Genomic DNA, 19,792 nt, shown 5'->3' with positions numbered 1-19,792 from the left:
TTTTTTTTTTTTTTTTTTTTTTTTCTCTCTAGTGCTGTATTTGAATCTCCTTAAATTTTCTTAGGTAATTCAGGTATTCCCTTTAGTTGAGGTATTCTGTCTGCTGCAGAACACAGAGCATGGGTCTCATTTTTCTGCCTTCCTCTTTCTAGCAGCTCTGCTCCTTTGTATGGGCTATATCCCTTGGTTAACTCACTGGAGCTCAAGACTGGTTATTGAATAGTCCTCTGTGGCTTCAGTCCTGCAGGTGGTAGAAAGCAAATGGGTCTCTCTTCAGTGGGCCTGCACTGGCAGATAGGCTGTCAGTTCCCTGTCAGTCAGCTTTCTGGTCTCCTTGTACTTTCCTGGGTGTCAAGAGCAGGAAAAATTGTAGGTTGTGGCCCCCTCCATCTCTGACTTTCAAATTCTTTTTGGGATTCCCTGGTTTTCAGCCCTTGTCCCTGGTTACTCTGCTGTCTTCTACTTTATTACCAAGTCCACTGGAGAGAACACCTCGCACCAGTTGTCTGTCAGAACCTAAGCCTTCACTTGCACCCATCTGCCCACAGATGCCAGTAGTAGTTGTTTTGCTCAAGAGAAGAAAGTAACTTAGGTTTGAGGGTGAAGGGGAAAGGTGCTGCCTTCAGGTCACCATATACCCACAATTATTTTTTTTTCACATCTCTGCATTTCCGTTTTGTGTTATTTCATAAGTGATGCATTTCTTAAAGAAGAATTCCGTTTTATTATAGGCACCACTACATTTATTTCCCCTGACCTCTGCTATATCAACTGGAGTAAGAGAGACAACTGCAGTAAACTTGGAGTTTTTGTTCTCCCTCTAACAGGAAGTTGGCAGATGGAACAAGATGTTTGTGGCCATTAGTTCAGTGGCTCAAAATGTCAGGGCAGAAGTCTTTGCAATTCTCTTGGACTCAAGATGGCTGCTTCAACCCCAGCTATCATACTCATATTCTAGGTGGGGAGAAACAGGATTGGGTATACTCTCCAGTTGACTCAGCTTCATTTAAGAACTTGTGTGATAGTTCCATACAATGATTTCTGCTCGCAGGTTGTTTGCTCCGCTGTCTTCAAGATAAATGTAGTATTTTACCTGGATATATTAGTACCCTGAACACGATCAGTGTTCTAGTACAAAGCGGAATGGATATAGGGAGGCAACTAGTCTGCCTCAGACTTCCTACAGTTTGGAAGGAAGATTGGTTATTTTTCACATTGAACTTTTAATAAACACATTAATATACTATTGAAGGTCTAATTGTATTGCAAGGGCACATACATGCACAGTAGTTCAACATTGAAACATAATTATGTTCTAAGTGGGGACTCCAGTCTCCTTCTGTGAAAAACATCATTATTTCAAATATAAATGACTCAATTGCAGATTGATTCACTTTAATGTATTTAGGTCATCTGTATGTATATTTTTTATTTCTGAACTATTTCAAAGTAAATTACAGACATTGTGACAATTCACCCCTCAATACTTTAGCATAAGGACATTCTCCTAAATAGCCATGATGCCGTTTTAGCAAATCTAACAAAAATAACAGTAATTTCCTAATGTCTTCTAATGCTAGCCCATATTTAAATTACTCCAATTGCCTACAAAATGTTTCTATAGATACTTATTTTTGAACCAGGATCTGATCAAAGACTACATATTACATTTAGTTATGTCTATTAAATATCTCTTTAATTCCTCCCCCCTACTTTTTAACAACAGTGAGTCTCTGAAGAGATCATGCCCGTTGTAGAGTATCTCACATCTGGATTTACCTGATTACATTCCCAGGGCTTTATTTAACTTGTTTCTCTATCTTCTATAATTCCTGCCGTCTGGAAGTTAGATATAAATATTTCTGGCAAAAATACATCATGGAGTGATGCTGGTTTATTTGTGCTGCATAATAGTAGGGGGCATATAATGTGTCTGGCTTCCCACTGTTACTGATGCCAACATTGGGTTAAGGTAATTTTTCTATTGTGAATGTACTGTTTCCCCTTTGTTCTTAGCAAGTAATCAGTGAGCTGTTACTACTATATGGATATTTGTTTTCACCATCAACCTTTTGCCTAATGGTTTTAGTATCTGTGGAGAATTCTTGACAAATCAGTAATATTATTAGGGATTTCAAAATGGTGATTTGCTAACTCAGATACTCCCCTTTTATTTATAAGTTAGCATTCTCCTGTAAAGAAGAGCTTTTCATCATCAATTTCTGCTGTCTGGTTATCCTGAACTGTGGTTACTATTGAAAAGGCAGGATCAAATGCTTATTTCCTTTTCTTTACTAATTTTAATAATAACTTATCCTCTAATGATAGCAAATGAGATTTTAAAAAAATTTCCTTTTTTCTCTCACTGATGGTATGGACTTACAAATTTGTTAATGTGTTTCGATCAGTTATCCTTTTGTCCCCTTTGAGTCTCGAATTGTTCTAAATTTGGTCTGTGGAAGCTCTTTCTACTGGGATTTAAAAACTGGAAGGAATCTTGAAATCAACTAATCTAAATCCCTAAGTTTTGTAGATAAGGAAACTGAGGCTTGGAAGATAGTGCTTTTCCCCACAATTCTGAGAGAGAGATCTTCAGTGAATCTTGTTTTTAACTTACTAATAGCATTCAGCAAAATGAGAGAAAATGGCCCACATTTTTGCAATCATACAGTTTTTGTTTATTAAAAGTTACTGTCTAGTCCAGTGAATAGCAGATTGAATGAATTAATTATCTGCTTTATTCAGAAACAGTTTGAATAAAAACAAAGATGCTGCATTATGGACTGGACATTGGATCAGTCTGAGAAGTGAATTTGACTCAGACAGTTTGGTGTGTACAGGCTGAATTTATCTTGAAGTCACATTTTATTTGACCTGCACAAAGTGTTGACTTCTTGGAATTCATTGCCAATGTAAAAAATTCAGTGATTTCACACACAAATTTGAGTTAGTAGCTTCTCTAAAAATAATGTATATATCCGGCAACATTGGGTCCACATGGTGATATAGCAACATTCAACTGAAGTGGAAAAAGTTTTTAGGTGGCATGCCCTTTCCACCTTACCTCCTGGCTACTCTCTAATGTATCATTTACATGTTTATTGTTGGGTATCTGATGTTGTGTTGACTTACTGCCTAACTTGTAAGTGTTTGAGGTGGTGACTCTTGAGACAGAAGCTAAGAAGCCTAGGAAAGTTCTTGCAAATAAATCACAGACCAAAGGTAATACCACTAATGCAGGGACAAATGGACAGCAAGAAAATGGAAGAGCAGACAGTTTTCCTATCTGCTAGTGTGAAATTTTCAGCAGATTTATTACAAAAAGTAAAACCAATGATATCGGGAAATCAGCCAGAAATTTTTGAAGTTTTCAAGAAGAGTGTTTGAAACACTGAATTTTCAAAGATGTTCTTTGAAAAAAATGTACGAACGAATACCAGAATCTCTGGGACAGCATTTAAAGGAGTGTTTAGAGGGAAATTTATAGATTAAATGCCCACACAGAGAGAAAGCCTAGGAAAGATCCAAAATTGAACCCTAACATCACAATAAAAGGAAGAACCTAGAGAAGCAAGAGCGAAAACGCAGTTCGAAGCTAGGCAGAAGCAAGAAATAACCTAAGATCAGACAGAACTGAAGCGAGAGTAGAACACAAAAAACCTTCCAAAAAATCACAGTGAATCCGAGAGCTGTTTATTTTGAGAAGATCAACAAGAAGGGTTGATTAGACGCTGCAAGGACTAATAAAGAAGAAAAGAGGAGAGACTCAAATAGACACAGACTAAAAATGAAAAAGGGGGATATCACCACCAACCACAGCAATACGAAACTTACCATCAGGAGATACTATAAACACCCTCTATGCACAGTAACTTAGAAAAGCCTAGGGAGAAATGGATCAATTTCCTGGACCATTCACTGCTCCCAAGGACTAAACCAGGTAAGAGGGGCAATCCCCTGAATAGACCAATAGCCAGGCTCTGAAATTGGAGCCAATAATTAATAGCCGTTATAAAACCAAAAAAAGTCCGAGGACCATGTGAGCCAGATTCACAGTCGAGATCTGCTACCAGAGGGTATAAGGAGGACGCTGGGTACTTCCTTGCTGAAACTGTTCCAATCAATAAAAAAGAGGGAATCCGTCCGCCTAGACTCATTATGACGCCAGCATCATCCTGATACCAACCTGGGGCAGAGACACAACCAACAAAAAGAGAATTTTCAGACCAGAGTTATCCGCTGAACTGATACATCGATGCAAAAATCCTCAATAAATATGGGCAAACCGAATCCAGCCAGCACATCAAGAAAGCTTTCCACCGCATGATCAAGTGTCTTCATCCCTGGGGATGCAAGGGGCTCGGTTCAACTATACACTAAATGAATAAACTTAGTCCAGCATATAAACAGAACCAAAGACAGAGAACACAGGATTATACGTCAAATAGATGGCAGAAAACACCTTTGACAAAATTCGAACAGCCGATTCTGTGCTAAAAACGCTCAATAAAGTTCGGTATTGATAAACGTATCTCACAATAATAAGACTATTTGGACAAACCAACCGAAGTTCATAGCTAATGGGCCAAAACTGGAAGCATTCCCTTGAAAAACTGGCACAAGACAGGATGCCCTCTCTCACCACTCCTATTCAACATCAGTGTTGGAAGTTCGTGGCTGTGCAATCAGACAGGAGAGAAGAAATTCAAGGGGTATTTCAGGTAGGAAAAGAAGCAAGCAAATGTCCCTGTTTGCCAGATGACATGATTGTATATTTAGAAACCCATGAGTCTCAGCCCAAAATTCCGTAAAGCTGATAAGCAACTTCAGCAAAAGTCTCAGGATACACATCAATGTGCAAAATCACAGGTGTTCTTATCAACCAGTAACAGACAGAACAGAGAGCAATATCACTGAATGAACTGCCCATTAGCAAATTAGCTCAAAGAGAATAGGAAACCTATGAATCAACTACAAGAGATGGTAAAGGACCCTCAGAGGACAAGCAAACGTCACAGCAGCTGCTCAGATGAAGGATGAACAGAGGACACCAAGACGGAATGGCATGACACACCATGGCTCAGTGATATGGGGCCTATCTACCATAGAAAACCAGGGAATCCGCTAATTAATAGAGATCGCGCAAATAGCTCATCCTATCGCAAAGCTGATCAGAATGACGTTTACTTCGCACAGGAATTGAAGGGAAGAAGCTGCTTTCAAAGGTTACAAATAAGTAGAACAAAAAGAGCCTCGCAAATTGCAGAATGATCGATATATCCCTAAATCAAACTAGCGTACAATTGGGAAGCTGCACCCCAGGGAACGAACATCGCAGGTACGACACTGAACTTGCAAATATGTCAAGCAAGAACGCTAACGCAAGAATAAACCAAGAGGCCGTGATAAGGTCTATGCGAGCGCTAAAGAACAGAAGAATATACGAGCCAAAAGGCAAAAACAGGAGTCCCTCAGGAAATGAATACCCTACCAGCCGTCTAAGCACGGATTGTGATGCTCTTGACAAAGAGCCGTGAGAGAACAAGCAAAATGGGGAACGGATTCCCTGATTTAATAATTGGTGACAGGCAAAGTGGGCATACACCACTATAAGTTAGAAAGCTGTATGAACTCTGGTGCTGTACGTTCACCTTACTGCCTGCAGACTTATATGAACTGATTAAATTCGGAAGGATGGCCTAATAGAGACGTAAATGTTAGACCCGTAGGAAGTCAATAAAAAACCTAGATTGCAAAACCCTAAAGGTAATTAACCTACTTCACAGGAGTCGTTGAGGCCGTCCGAGTGGAGTGGACATAGTACCCAGGCAGAGGGACTGTGCATGTCTAAACAGCCTCAAGATAGCATGCAAGGCAACAAAAGCCAAAAATTGCACCAATGGGACTCTACATGGAACTAAAGAAGCTCTGACAAGGACAACAAGAAGGCTGACATCAGAAGCGGTAGACAGGGAAGCCTACAGAAGATGGGAAGGAAAATTTCGTTCCTGCCTAGATCATACTCAGTAGGCGAGAGCGAAGACGGAGAGTCAAACGTAAATCCAGAACTACAAATAAAAGCTCAAAAAACTTGTACACGACGAAACCAACAGAACCCCATCATGAAAAGTGCGCGCATAAGTGATGTCACTAATGAGGACATTTCTGCATAATGAAGACAGTGTGCTAAGCGCAGAGCACCAAGACAAGAGACAGAAAAAACATGATGTCCTCATCACTGGCCATCAGAGAACTGCTAATCACAAACCACCTATTGAAGGATACCATCGTGCGACCACCAGTTGGAATGGCAAAATATCTTAAAAAGTCGGAAGCAACAACAGGTGCTGGAGAGGATGTAGAGAAATAAGAACACTTTTACACTGTTGGGCGGGATTGTAAACTAGTTCAACCATTATGGAAAACAGTATGGCGATTCCTCAAGGATCTAGAACTGGAAATACCATATGACCCAGCCATCCCATTACTGGGTATATACCCAAAGGATTATAAATCATGCTGCTATAAAGACACATACACACGTATGTTCATTGTGGCACTATTCACAATAGCAAAGACTTGGAATCAACCCAAATGTTCATCAGTGACAGACTGGATCAAGCTTTAAGTCCTTTAATAATCTTCCTAGGCCTGCATCGAAGCAGGCTTCCCCCTAACCCCCAACTCCCCGATCCCGTTGCATTTATTTGAGTTTCTCTTCTTTCCTCTTTAGTCCTCTAAACACTACTGAATTGATAGATTCACTTTTTTCCCCCTCCAAATTTGTACTGCAAAGAGGAATTGATTGGTTTGGATAGATCAGTTACTTTGAAAAAAGTGTGTACTTAGATTATTGTTACTTTCTATAATAGTTGATAAAGGCTAAATACATGACAGAGTGGACTGCAAATTGAACCACATTCATTCATATTTAACCCTCACATTTATTACAAAAAACACACCTTATTTTTTGGTCTGTTTTGTAGATTGGCTTTAACGTAAACTCACAATTTCTTCAATTCAGTACTGAATATATTGAGTGTGTACATTGGGCAATTGCATGGCCCAGGTCATTGCTAAATTGTAGTCAATGGAAAGCTGAGGAGGTAGCATCAGGCAGCCTCAGCAGTGGATCACGCAGCTGTCTGTCAGGGTTTTGAGTGTTGGCTTGGTGAAGTGGATGGTGCCTGAGCACTGCACTCAGAATAAACCATTGGTTCCTGATACTATGTCTAATCATTGCCACCTGATTGACCTTAATCAAGCAAACTATTTCAACTCTGAGGCCCATCTCTTAGTTGTTAAACGGGGAAACTCCCACATAGGTTTATTTGGAATGTGGCACATGGTAGTTCAGTAAGTGTTAACTTTTCTCCCCTGTTCTTGTGGAGCTTTTCCTACCTGCCATCAAATCCTGGTTAGGTCCTGTCTGGAGGAGAGAAGTGATTACTTTGTAAAGAAAGCCTCTTTGGGGCCGTTGTGTTTGAGTGTGATGTTGAATACCTATTTCAGCATGAGGGGACTAGTGAGGCATGAGAGGATTGCAGAGCAGGCTTCTAGCTTCTCTAAAATTGGCTATCTAACCTTTGTGTTAGTATCTCTAATGTTATGAATAGTCAACAGTCTCCCTGTTTCTTTGCTATGCCTGTGTTCAAATTACATGCAATTATAGTCTTGATTTGAGGAATCTCTGTGGGTATTTTCTGCCCCTAAGTTAACATTAAAGAAATGGTCTTCCTGGCTCTGCCAGTGTTTGTGGCTTCTCAGGACCTCTTTCTTCATCTGTAAAAGGAGGGGGGCTGGGTTAACTATTAATATTTGTAATTCCTTTAAGTGTTAAACTTTTACTATTCTCAGGAGTTGGGTGTTCTGTTGTTCATTAAGTAATTTATATATTTGAAACATTGCCTTGGTGGTTATCTTTTCTCCTTACAATGTTCATCAAAAGAGATTTTGTTGGTTTTTTTTCTTTCATCACCTCCATGTGAAGGGTAGGATTCTGCTGAAAAATAGTCATAGGCAGGTTTAGAAGCACGAGTGGCTCTGTGTCTCCTCTGCACACATTTCAATAAAACGTCTGGTTGGACAAATTCAACTCATTCCCAATGTCTCTGCAGTCCCTGCTTTGGTCACTTTAGAGAGAAAAGAGTGCTACTTGCTCATTGAACATGTCCTTAAAAGTCCCTTTAGGGTAGATTGAAGGACAGCCCATTTCCAGATTCTGATTTTAACAGAGACCAGAATTTTGTATCTCAAACTAATAACACTGGTGTTTCTCGTGCAGGTGGGCTTCAAAGCACATGCTTCAAGAAAGCCTGGTTTAAAGTGTGCCCATTTGCCTGTTTGAAAGATTGGCAGGCAAATTTAAAGTTTATTTATGAACACTCTTCCTCTGAGAATGGCAAGCCCACTTCTTTCTTGTCCAGAATATGGATGAATTTATGATTTTTGTGGAAACCAGGTGATTTTCTGCCTGGTGGGCTTGTCTCTCAAGTCAGACAAAACTCAGTGCTTTTTTCAGCATCGCTTGCCAGAGGCTATGAAGAGGATTGAAACATATGAAATACAATGTCCAATACCTCGTCAGAATTTGAAAGTAAATGATGTAACCCTTTTATGTTGGTTCCTATGTTGTGGATTTAGCGTTTTAGGTTAAAAACAGATTAAGTTGGATTGTAAACAAACATTTTGTGTTGGGTAAATTAGTTAATATTTTAAAAGCGTCTCTTCTTTGGGCATGAAGATTTGCAGAAAAACATTCCAGAAGAAAAAAATAGTTCATTTTAGTATGTTGATTTATTGTACTAATCCTTGTTCAATATAATCATTGCTACTCAGGGTGAAAAGTTCGGGCCCTTTGCTGGAGAGAAGAGAATGCCTGAAGACTTGGATGAAAATATGGATTACAGGTTGATGTGGGAGGTGAGGATATGACTGTTATTTTAATGTTAAAAATATATTTCTTTTGTACCATTTAATGCATTTTTAAGGCTACATTAATTGATATTGATTCCAGTTAAGTATTTAAGTATTGAAATGTTTTAGTTTTTTTTTTTTTTTTTTTTTTTAAGATGGAGATTTGCTCTTGTTGCCCAGGCTGGAGTGCAATGGTGCGATCTCGGCTCACAGCAACCTCCGCCCCCCAGGTTCAAGCGATTCTCCTGCCTCAGTCTCCTGAGTAGCTGGGATTACAGGCACATGCAAACATGTCTGGCTAATTTTGTATTTTTAGTCGAGACGGGGTTTTGCCACATTGGCCAGGCTGGTCTTGAACTTCTGACCTCAGGTGATCTACCTGCCTTGGCCTCCCAAAGTGCTATGATTACAGGCGTGAGCCACTGTGCTCAGCCGAAATGTTTTAGTTTTTAAAGAAAGTTTAGCTTTTTTTCTTTTCTTTTTTTTAAGAAACAGTGAACTGTTGAAATATTTTACTAGACAGTTCTTTTAGAGATCTGAAGTTCCTCATCGAAAAATAAGTTTTTCAGGTATAGTGATGTTTGAATTTCAAAATAAGCGTGCCCTGAATTTAGAACTTGACTTCTGTAAATAAGATTATACTTAATTTTTTTTATTTAGTGGTTGAAGTTCTAATTGTATAGAAACAAATCTCAGTTTCATGTTGTAATACAGGCCCGCCTTAAAATGTACCTTACCTTTAAAAATACATAGTTAAGGAGCTGTAACACTAGAGACAGTCTTTTGCAGTCTAAAGTTTCGCTTAGGCAGTGATCTGTATATACCAGTATATATCTGCATGTTATGAGAATTTTCATCCTAGTTTATGCCAATTATATTTGTTGCTGTTCTTTTCTAGGTATTAGAAAAAGTACCCAAGGTATCAAAATAGGAAAGCAGCGGTGTGGACTGTTGAAACAAAAATTTGGAAAATGCAGTCCTAGGAATTATATATTCATGTATTACTTAATGACAGGGATTCATTCTAAGAAATGCATCATCAAATGAACATTGTAGAGCATATTTGTACAAGCCTGGATGGTATAGCCTACTGTATTCCTAAGCTATATGGTATAGCCTATTGCTCCTGGACTATAAGCCTGTACAGCATGTTACTGTACTGAATAATGGAGGCAGTTGGAAGACAGTGGCAAGCATTTATGGATCCAACATATCTAAGCAAGCCAGGCACAGTGGCTTGTGCCTAATTCCAGCTACTCAGGAGGCTAAGGCAGAAGGATTGCTTGAGGCCAGGGGTTGGAGCCCAGCCTGAGTGACATAGCAACCCAATCTCTAAAAAAAATATAAAAAATTATCTAGGCCTTTTGGGACATGCCTGTAGTCCCAGCTACTCAGGAGGTTGAGGTGGGAGGATTGCCTGAGCCCAGGAGTTCAAGGCTGCAATGAACTATGATCATGTCATTGCACTCCAGCCTAGGCAACAGAAGGAGACCCCTTCTCTAACAAATGAAATTGAAAAAGATCTAAATACAGAAATAGTACAATAAAAATAATGTATTATAATCATATGAGACCACCATTGTATATACAGTCCGCTGTTGACTGAAACATTGCATTGTGACACAAGGCTATTTGATAGTTTCTATGAGGAGGGTAAGAGCTGAGATACATGTAGGAGGTAGAGATTACACAGTAAGAAAAGGTTGGAAAACTGCAGTAAGGAACTACACATAGAGAGTCTCTCTGTGCTTGTATCAGTAAGGGTCTTCAGAGAAATAGAACCAAGGAAATTGTGTATATGTTTGTTTATTATAAAGTATTATCTTATGTTATTGTGGTAGTAGCAAGTCTGAAATCTGTAGGGCAGGTCCTCAGGCTGGAACTTCAGGCAGAAAGATGATGCTGCGGTCTTGAGGCAGAATTTCTTCTCCAGGATACCTTCGTTTTTGCTCTTAAGGGGTGTGACTAAATGGATGAGGGCCACACACATTATGGAGGGTGATCTCCTTTACTTACAGTAAACTGATTGTAGGTGTTAACTGCATCTACAAAATACCTTTACTCCTATATCAGTGTTTAATTAAATCAAAATATCTTTACTCCTATATCAGTGTTTGATTGTTAGATGTTAACCGCATCTACAAAATACCTTTACTCCTATATCAGCATTTGATTAAATAATTGGGTGCTATAGCCTATCCAAGCTAACACATAAAACTATCAGTGTGTTATCTGTAAGCAAAATGCATTTTTAAGGATCACCCGTATTGAAACTGCTGGGGGTAGGGAGTGGAGGTGACTGAGAAAGGATTCTGAAAGGTTTCTTCAGTACAAGTGATAGAAAACGGAAATTAATAATATAGTCCTCACTGTAATTTAAGTGGGAAATGTTATTGATATTGCCTGAATTTAGCCTGCTGTTTTGTTTACTGTTATGAACTTAAACATCTTAATGGCTTTCACTATTTTCTATAAGATCTTAATTTTCTCAGCAGTTAATTCTTTTACTATGAAGGTTTTCAGAAACCAAACATTTATGTGACCAAAAAAACCTGACAACTTAGTAAGTCATAAAATGATAAAATAATACATTTTAACAGGTTTTTTTTCTTTTTTAAAATTTTATTTGTATACATTTAAGGGGTATAAATTCAATTTTAATGTGTTATTAATGGTTTTGATACTTGTTTTGTTATCTGAAAATTTTAGTGTGATGATCACATTAATGTTTTGTGTAGCTATGAGGTATCGTTAAACAGATAATTTTTATTTTAAAAGGAAGACTTGCATATAAAACAGAATCATTTTTGTACTATTGTATAGTTGATAGTTCCACAGTACATCATCTAGTTTTGCGTTATCTATTCCTGTGGTTCTTTAATGTCTTTGCATTATTATTTTGTTTTCACACTAGTTGTCTCCAGCTCTCTCACTCTGCTACCCAAGGAGCTATTGATTTTATACATTTTTATGCTCAGGTAATGGTACACTCACATGATTGCCATTCTCTATTTCATTTTACTTCACCCTTTATGTCTGTGTTTTGAACAAGTAATATTTGTACTTGTTATACAATTCAGAAGGTAGAAAAGGGTATTGATGAAAAGTCTCTGTTCCCTTCCAGCCTGGTTTTTTCACCTGAGACCTTCTGATACATTTAACCCCTTAGTTCGTATACCTTCCCCCTCCCCTTCTGGTTCTTTTTCCTCTTGGTCTCTTCTTCATTTTGGATTGTCAGCCATTGTATTAGTCTGTTCTCATGCTGCTAATAAAGACATACCTGAGACTGAGTAATTTATAAAGGAAAGAGTTGTGTTTTTTTTGTTTTGTTTTTTCTTTTTTTTGAGAAGGAGTCTTCCTCTGTCACCTAGGCTGGAGTGCAGTGGTGCGATCTTGGCTCACTGCAGCCTCCATCTCCTGGGTTCAAGAGGTTCTCCTGCCTCAGCCTCCCAAGTAGCTGGGATTGCAGGTGCATGCCACCACACCCAGCTAATTTTTGTATTTTTAGTATAGAGACAGGGTTCCACCATGTTGGCCAGACTGGTCTTGAATTCCAGACCTGAAGTGATCTGCTGGCTTCGGCCTCCCAAAGTTCTAGGATTACAGGTGTGAGTCACCATGCCCAGCCAGGAAAGAGGTTTAATGGTCTCACAGTTCCACATGGCTGGGACGGCCTCACAATCATGGTGGAAGGCAAAGGAGAAGCAGAGGCATGTTTTACGTGGTGGTAGTCAAGAGAGTTTGTGCAGGAGACTCCCGTTTATAAAACCATCACATCTCGTAAGACTTATTCACTACCATGATAACAGTATTGGGTAAACCGCCCCAATGATTTTATTTTCTCCACCTGGCCCTGCCATTTACATGTGGGGATTATTACAGTTCATGGTGAGATTTGGGTGGGGACACAGAGGAAAACCATATCAGCCATTCCCTGCTCTGCCCAGTTGTGCAGCTGGGCAGGGGAAGGGACAGATTCTGTGGTAGGTCTTCTAGAGGGAACATTTAAAGAACAACACCTTTAGAATTGTGGAGTTATTGCTTGCTATCTTTAATCTTATCTCTTACTATGTTGAGTGAGCAAGCTGCTTCCAAACCCTGAGTTATACTATTGAAAGTCCTTTTTTATCATTGTTATTATTATTTTAGCTTTGGAGGTGCTAGGATTCAGAAAGAGCAAGATACAGGAGAATAACTGGTTCTATTGCTGGTACTATGTCTGCCCCTTGTGGAACTGTTTGAGTCTTTTCAAAGGGAGATAATGAGCCTTCCCTCCTCTGGTGAGTAAATTTAAATTGGTTATGGGAGTCATTTCTGCTATGCCCCATAGCTACGTTGCTAACCACAATGAAGCTCTCAAATGAATAATCCTTCTCAAGCCAATAGTTACATATGTCGTGGTTATGGAACATGAACCAGAACCTGGTGGTAGTGTCTGGAAAATGATGACAGGTGAGAGACCATGTGACATAACTCTTTCTCGGTTTATACCTGTATTCTGCTTAAGATGCCAATGGCTCTGGTGGACAAGGCCAAGAGCCCCTGGGGAGCCATTTCATATCAAAGAACTTGGAGGTACCAGTCAGGATTGAGCCTCCTGGTAGGTGTGAGCCTCTGTGAGCTTGGGACAGTATATGAAGGGACCTTAGGGTCATGGGGAGCACTGATAGTGTTTGCTGCCACCTCTCCCTCTTTGTCCAAAGGTGTAGCTTAGAGCTTACTGATGCCCACTGCTTCAGAGCGCTCACTAGTACCTCAGTTACTTTCTGTATTGGCCATCAGGATTTGAGCGAGGTCTCTGAATAGACTGAGTATTGTGGGTCTTTAATCTTTCTTGATCACCTCTGATTTTTACCTTTCTTTTAAAATTAAGTGCTTAAGCAGAAGAACTCTGGATTTCTCAGGCCTCAGGCTTATTACAAAACTTGAGGTTAGGAACCAGTGTTTGACTGTAAATGCTTCCGTTTGACAATTTGGTGGAATGTACCCAGTTTTCTGCATTGTATTCCATTCTTACCTTAATTAGAAGTCTTTCTGTCTACTTTTTGCCAGGTGGTTTGGAGCTTGAGATATATTTCCTTCAATTCTCTACTAATTCAGACTCACTCTATGACCTATGACCTATGTTCTACTTGCTAAACTCTCAATAATTATTTGTTTTTACATCTCCAAGACATCCTCTTTCTGTAATATGTTCTTAGATATTTCAAATCGCAATTCAGATATGTTTTCTCCAGGCACTGGCTCTGTTGCGTCCAGCATATAACTTTAAGTTTTGGCACCTGTGGAATGCAGGACAGTTTGTGCATTTTCCTTGCTACCTGTTCTGACTATTATTTAGTTGTTCTAAAGTGACTACTGGTGAAGCCAGTAGCTGCTGGAATCCTCCAAACAGCTCTGCTCTGTTGGCTCTGGGTCTTTCTTTCCATTTGCAAAGTGATTCTCTGGGATTGCTTGCAATAGGTTTTGTGTGGAAACTGGCCTGATAAGTTCTCAGAAACTTGATGTTGTCCTGTATTTCCAGTGAAGTCATTCATTCTTGAACTGTACATCTGCTCTGAGATCACAAGGTCTCTGCCTCATTCTCTTTTTCCTCTCACTCATGCTGAGTCTGCATTTGCCTCTTAGTCTTTGAACATTTCTGTGGATGCAGTGGATGTTCAGTGGTGTGATCTGATGCAGGTGGAGTCATATGCCATGCCACAGTTCAGTATACTGGGTGGTCCCTCTGGAAAGACAGCTCTTACTGTGTGCAGAATCCTAAAGAACCAGATACAAACTACAATTTCAAGTAAAATATCTGAATTCTGGGTGGCATTTTCATAGAAAAAAGTTAAGCCTCTTTTACTTAAATACATTATGTCATCCATAACTTATGCTAAAAAGGCATTTATCTCAACACAAGGAACATTAGGACAAAACCAAAACAAATAGAGGTTAAACTTTGATTTTTAAAAAGGCCTGTGGCCTCGTAAGGGTTCCAGATGTAACACAATGTGGGATACACAGAGCACTGTGAGACCCATGTACTTCACCTGCACCAGCCTGACTTAATGGCATTTAAAAAGCTTTGTGTGTATTTATTTTCCTACATCTATCTCCTGGATCATTCATGAGAAAACTCTTATGTTTTACATCTGACGTTAGTGTATTACCAGGGTAATTAGTCATCACAACCTACTAGATAATTGCATATTACAAAATCCAGAGTATCAAATTATCATGATTTTATTTATTTTTGTGGGCAGTTTCTGATTTTGTGGACTGGGTAAATAACATGTTTTCAAAATATAGCCATCATGGTGGGAAGAGGGTGAGGAATAAAAGACTGTGTATTGGGTACAGTCTATACCGCTTGGTTGGCAGGTACACTAACATCTCAGAATTCACCACTGTAGAATTCATCCATGTAACCAAAACCACTTGTACCCCAAAGCTACTGAAATAAAAACAAAAAACTTAAACATTTAAAAAAGGGTGGAGGCTTGTACATAATCTGTCACTCATTTATTTAAATACATGAGGACATATATAAAAAAGCTTGATGTACCTAAAATATAAGTGAAGGGGTAACAATAGCTGTCTCTAAGGAAAAGGAATGGGTGACAAGAAATAGAGGAGAGAGGGAGACTTTTTTATTACTATATAATCTTTTTACCTTTAAATTTTTATTGTGTATGGGCATTACCTGTTGTGTTAAACTTTTTTTAAGCAATAAACCCCCCCAAACTCCACAAAATATAGCAATTAAAAGACATCATCAGAAGATTTGCAGCTGTTTTTGTATGATTGTGAATCTCTTACAGTTATAGCAAATTATTATTTCAAAATAAGTGTACATACCAGATGAGTTGGGGCTCCTTCTGTTATTGATGGGGTTTAAGACATCCATTTATCAGTTAAAACATACATGGATTGTTTTTGGAAACTTCTTTTCCAACCCTTGACTCCCCTCTTCACTTACACACTGGTGATGGTTCTTAGTTAATAATCTCTCTTTGTCCTTGGTTATTAATTTGAACCAATGAAGAACAGGTAGGAGCCAGATGAAGATAAAATATCTACTTTATTAATGAGCATGTGTAATATTATGAAATCTATATTTGGTCCTCATCCACTTCCTTGACTTTTAGCTCCTAACATCCTTGGAATCCCTAGAGTATAAGAGTGTTTTTTGTATGCTAATGAGATGACTGGAGGCTGGAGTCCCCTTGATACCCTCCAGGATGGGACTGTTTGCCAGGGAAAACAACCAGGTGATGAGAGGGTTGGAACTTTCAGCTCCGTGGGTCCCCCTCACCTCTAGGGAGAGAAGAGTGGCTGAAGGTTGGGTTGATATATTAGTGACTAATATCAGTCATACCTAGTAATGAAGCTTCCATAAAAACCCAAAAGAACTGTGTTCTGAGGGTTTCCAGATAACTGAACACATGGAGATTTCTGGAGGGTGGTGCACCTGGAGAAGGCATGGAAGCTTTGCGTCCCTTCTTTTATAGCTATGTATCACTTTTATACCTATGCCTTTTTCTCTATCTATGCATCTCTCCCATCTGGCTGTTCACCTGTATCCTTTGGAATATCCTTTAGTAATATACCTGTAAACATAAATGAAGTTTTCTCCTGAATACTTTTAGCCTCTCTAGCAAATCAATTGAACCTGCGGAGAGTGTCGTGGGAACTCCAGTCTATAGCAAGTTGGTTAAAAGTTTCAGAGGCCTGGACTTGCCACTGCCTAGTGCAGGACAGTCTTATGGGACTGAGCCTTCAACCTGTGGGATATGACATTATCTCTAGATAGATAATATCAGGATTGAATTAAATTAGAGGACACCCAGCTGGTGTGGTACTGAATAATCTGAATAATCCACCAAAGAATTGCTTGCTTGGTGTGTGATGGGGGAAACCCCACCACATTTGGTAGTAGAAGTGTTCTGAGTTGATTGTGTTGTGAGAATAAAGTAGGAGATACTGAGTTTGTTGTTTTCCTATCCCTACAGCATGCAATAATTTTCTAAGTACCTAGCTCCAGAAAAGCTGGATTGGTGACTAGGAGCCTAGGCCAGAATGGGGACTACATGCCTGGCTTCTTAAATCTTGAAGTGTGTACCAACTGTGGCAGATTGAGTCAGCAAAGTAGATTCTGAATCTATTGCCAGTCAGCTGTGTGACGAATTGTGGCCTAACTCAGACACACTTTGCAGCATAATTGGAATGGAAGATAACAGAGAACATAGGAGAGAGACAGGTCTCCAGCCTGTGTAGAAGGCACACCCTGAGTCAGCTGGTACGTCTGCTTACTACGGAGCAGGGGGTTGGGCACAGGAAATTCTGGTCCCCGCTTTTTTTCTGAGGTATGGTAACCAAAGTAAGTATCAGACCCAATGACTATCAGGGTCTCAGTAATCAGCTGAAGAGAGGGAACCATGAAGGAAACCCAGAGTATGTTTATTCCAATTTATTTCTCTCATGGAGGAGGAAATAAGGAAATATGAAAAAGGGGAAGAAAGATTCTTTATGAGAACATACAGAATTATGTTCTTCTCATTTCTCATATAGAAAAAATGATGTGCTCATTTGAAATTCTTCACAAAACAAAAATAGGCATGGTGAATGACACGGGATGGAAAGAGGAGGGCTATCAGACAGTCAGACAGTCTCTAGTATGATTGCTACCCCTAGGATGCCGTAGAGCCCTTGTTCTTCTGGGACCTATGTTTTAGTAGCAAAGATAGAATTAAAACACCCCTAATAAGTAATATAGTGAAAGGTAGTGATATATGGTATAAAGAAAATAAAATAGGGCAAGAAAACTTCTGTCTGATACGAACTTGAACACATCAATATTACTGCTGATAACAACTCCAAAAGACAGGTTAAATATAAAAATAATTGGTTTAATGCCTTCAAGGGGTGTTAAAGCAAGGAGTCCTAGAGCTTGACTAACGCTCCAGCGAGGTGATAATTTTGGAGAGATAAACTGATAATCTGCAGTTTGTTTTCTTTTGGGGAAGTGGTCAGACTTTGCTGATTCTGGGTGTAGGCAAGAGGCTGAAAATCTGAGCTCAGCCTGTGTAGAGGGTTACTCTTTGAGGACACAGAAATAGGTAGAGCTTCTGGAAATCTTGTCGTGTTAAGCGACAATATTGGAGACCCAAAGGTACTAAAAAATGTTGCTGTCTCCTTCTTAAGACATTTGCAGAATTACGAAGCTGCATGGCAGAGTACTATAAAGTTAAGCCACGTGCTTCTGAAAAGCAAGGTGTTCTGTGGTCTCGTCTTGCTGAGGAGAGGCTTTCAGTGCATGCTATACTTTGAACTGGAAGCACCGTAGGGCTGTGAGTAGGAATATAGTACACTGAAACAGACTGAGCCTTGCCACAACTGAAGCCCCGCTGTGAATCACCTCACTCCCTGATTCATTTAAGGTGAACAGTTTCTGCTCTGCCTGATAGAAAACAGGGTAAATCTACTCCAGAGAAATATAATACCTGGATCCTCTAAACTTTCAAATATATAATATCCAGCATTTTATAAAAAATGACTAGACATGAAGAGATAGGACCGTATCACTAAAAATGATAAAAGCTGGACAATGGAAACTGACTTAAGGATGATTCAAATATTGATTGGAGTTGGCAGATGAGGACTTTGTAATAACCATGACTGTTATACTCTAGCATATGGAAGAAAAGATGAGACAAAAAGAGGGAGAGATGGAGAATTTTACTAAAAAATTGAAATGTGTAAATGACAAATTTATATATTTAGAGCAAATTTATATTTCAGAGCAGAGAACTCAGTGTGTGAATTACACAGTAGGTATGACAAAGCAAAAGACAGAATGAATGAAGAGGAAAAGAAGTCAGTAGAAAATATTAAAAATGAGTTAAACAGAGACTAAATCGATATGTGAGACAGTGAAAATATCTAATATATCTGTAATGTTAGGACCTTTTAGCTTAGCAGGAGAGGAGGTAGAAAATGGGACAGAAGCAATTTTGATGGGGTAATGGGTAAGAATTTTCCAGGACTTTTAAAAAACATTATCTGATGAATTGAGGAAGCTGTATGAGCCTCAAGCAGTGTCAGTAGAAAGATGGTTACACCTACAGATATCTTAGTAAAACTACTTAAAACCAAGACAATCCTAAAAGCAGCTAGAAAAAAAGGAGACATTATAAAAGCAACAGTAAGAGTGATAGTTGATTTTTAACAGAAAATTAAAAGATAGTAGACAACTGAATAATATTTTAAGGTGCAAAAGAAAATAGCTGCCAATCTAGAATGCTTTACCCGGCAAAAATATCATTAATAAAATGACCTAGTTCTTCCCATCTCTTCCACATGTGACCTAGTTCTTCCAGTCACTTCTATGTGACTGTGTGACTGGTTCTTTGGATTTGTCTAAGAATTAGCTTTAGTTTAAGGCTAAGGCTAACAGCTTAGCCTTAAATGTAAGTGTTCATTCATTCTTCAAATGAGAGTACTAAGACTACCTCCAGATCTTACCCAGAGGTAAACTTTGCTACTTTGGATTTACTGAAAGGAGGAAAAAAAAAAAAAAAAAAACTACGGTGGCTCACTCCTGTAATCCCAGCACTTTGGGAGGCCGAGACGGGTGGATCACGAGGTCAGGAGATCGAGACCATCCTGGCTAACACGGTGAAACCCTGTCTCTACTAAAATACAAAATTAGCCGGGCGCGGTGACGGGTGCCTGTAATCCCAGCTACACGGGAGGCTGAGGCAGGAGAATGGTGTGAACCCAGGAGGCGGAGGTTGCGATGAGCTGAGATCGCGCCACTGCGCTCCAGCCTGGGTGACAGAGTGAGACTCCATCTCAAAAAAAAAAAAAAAAAAAAAAAGGGGCCAGGCAC

The 19,792-nt window shown here is 39.3% G+C and overlaps 1 protein-coding gene across 1 annotated transcript in view; it reads left to right on the top strand.

Moving 5' to 3' along the window:
• The window catches only part of PRDM5 (PR/SET domain 5), a 233,986-nt gene that overhangs the window by 9,952 nt on the left and 204,242 nt on the right, over positions 1-19,792 (top strand). Inside the window, 1 exon segment of the mRNA XM_017859310.1 lies at positions 8,839-8,922. Coding sequence (XP_017714799.1) covers positions 8,839-8,922 — 84 coding nt within the window.

The sequence above is a fragment of the Rhinopithecus bieti genome, unplaced genomic scaffold (assembly GCF_001698545.2).
Source record: "Rhinopithecus bieti isolate Rb0 unplaced genomic scaffold, ASM169854v2 scaffold_48387, whole genome shotgun sequence".
NCBI classification, from domain to species: Eukaryota; Metazoa; Chordata; class Mammalia; order Primates; family Cercopithecidae; genus Rhinopithecus; species Rhinopithecus bieti.
Note: the sequence above shows the minus strand (reverse complement) of the source record. Positions and strands in the feature narration are given on the sequence as shown.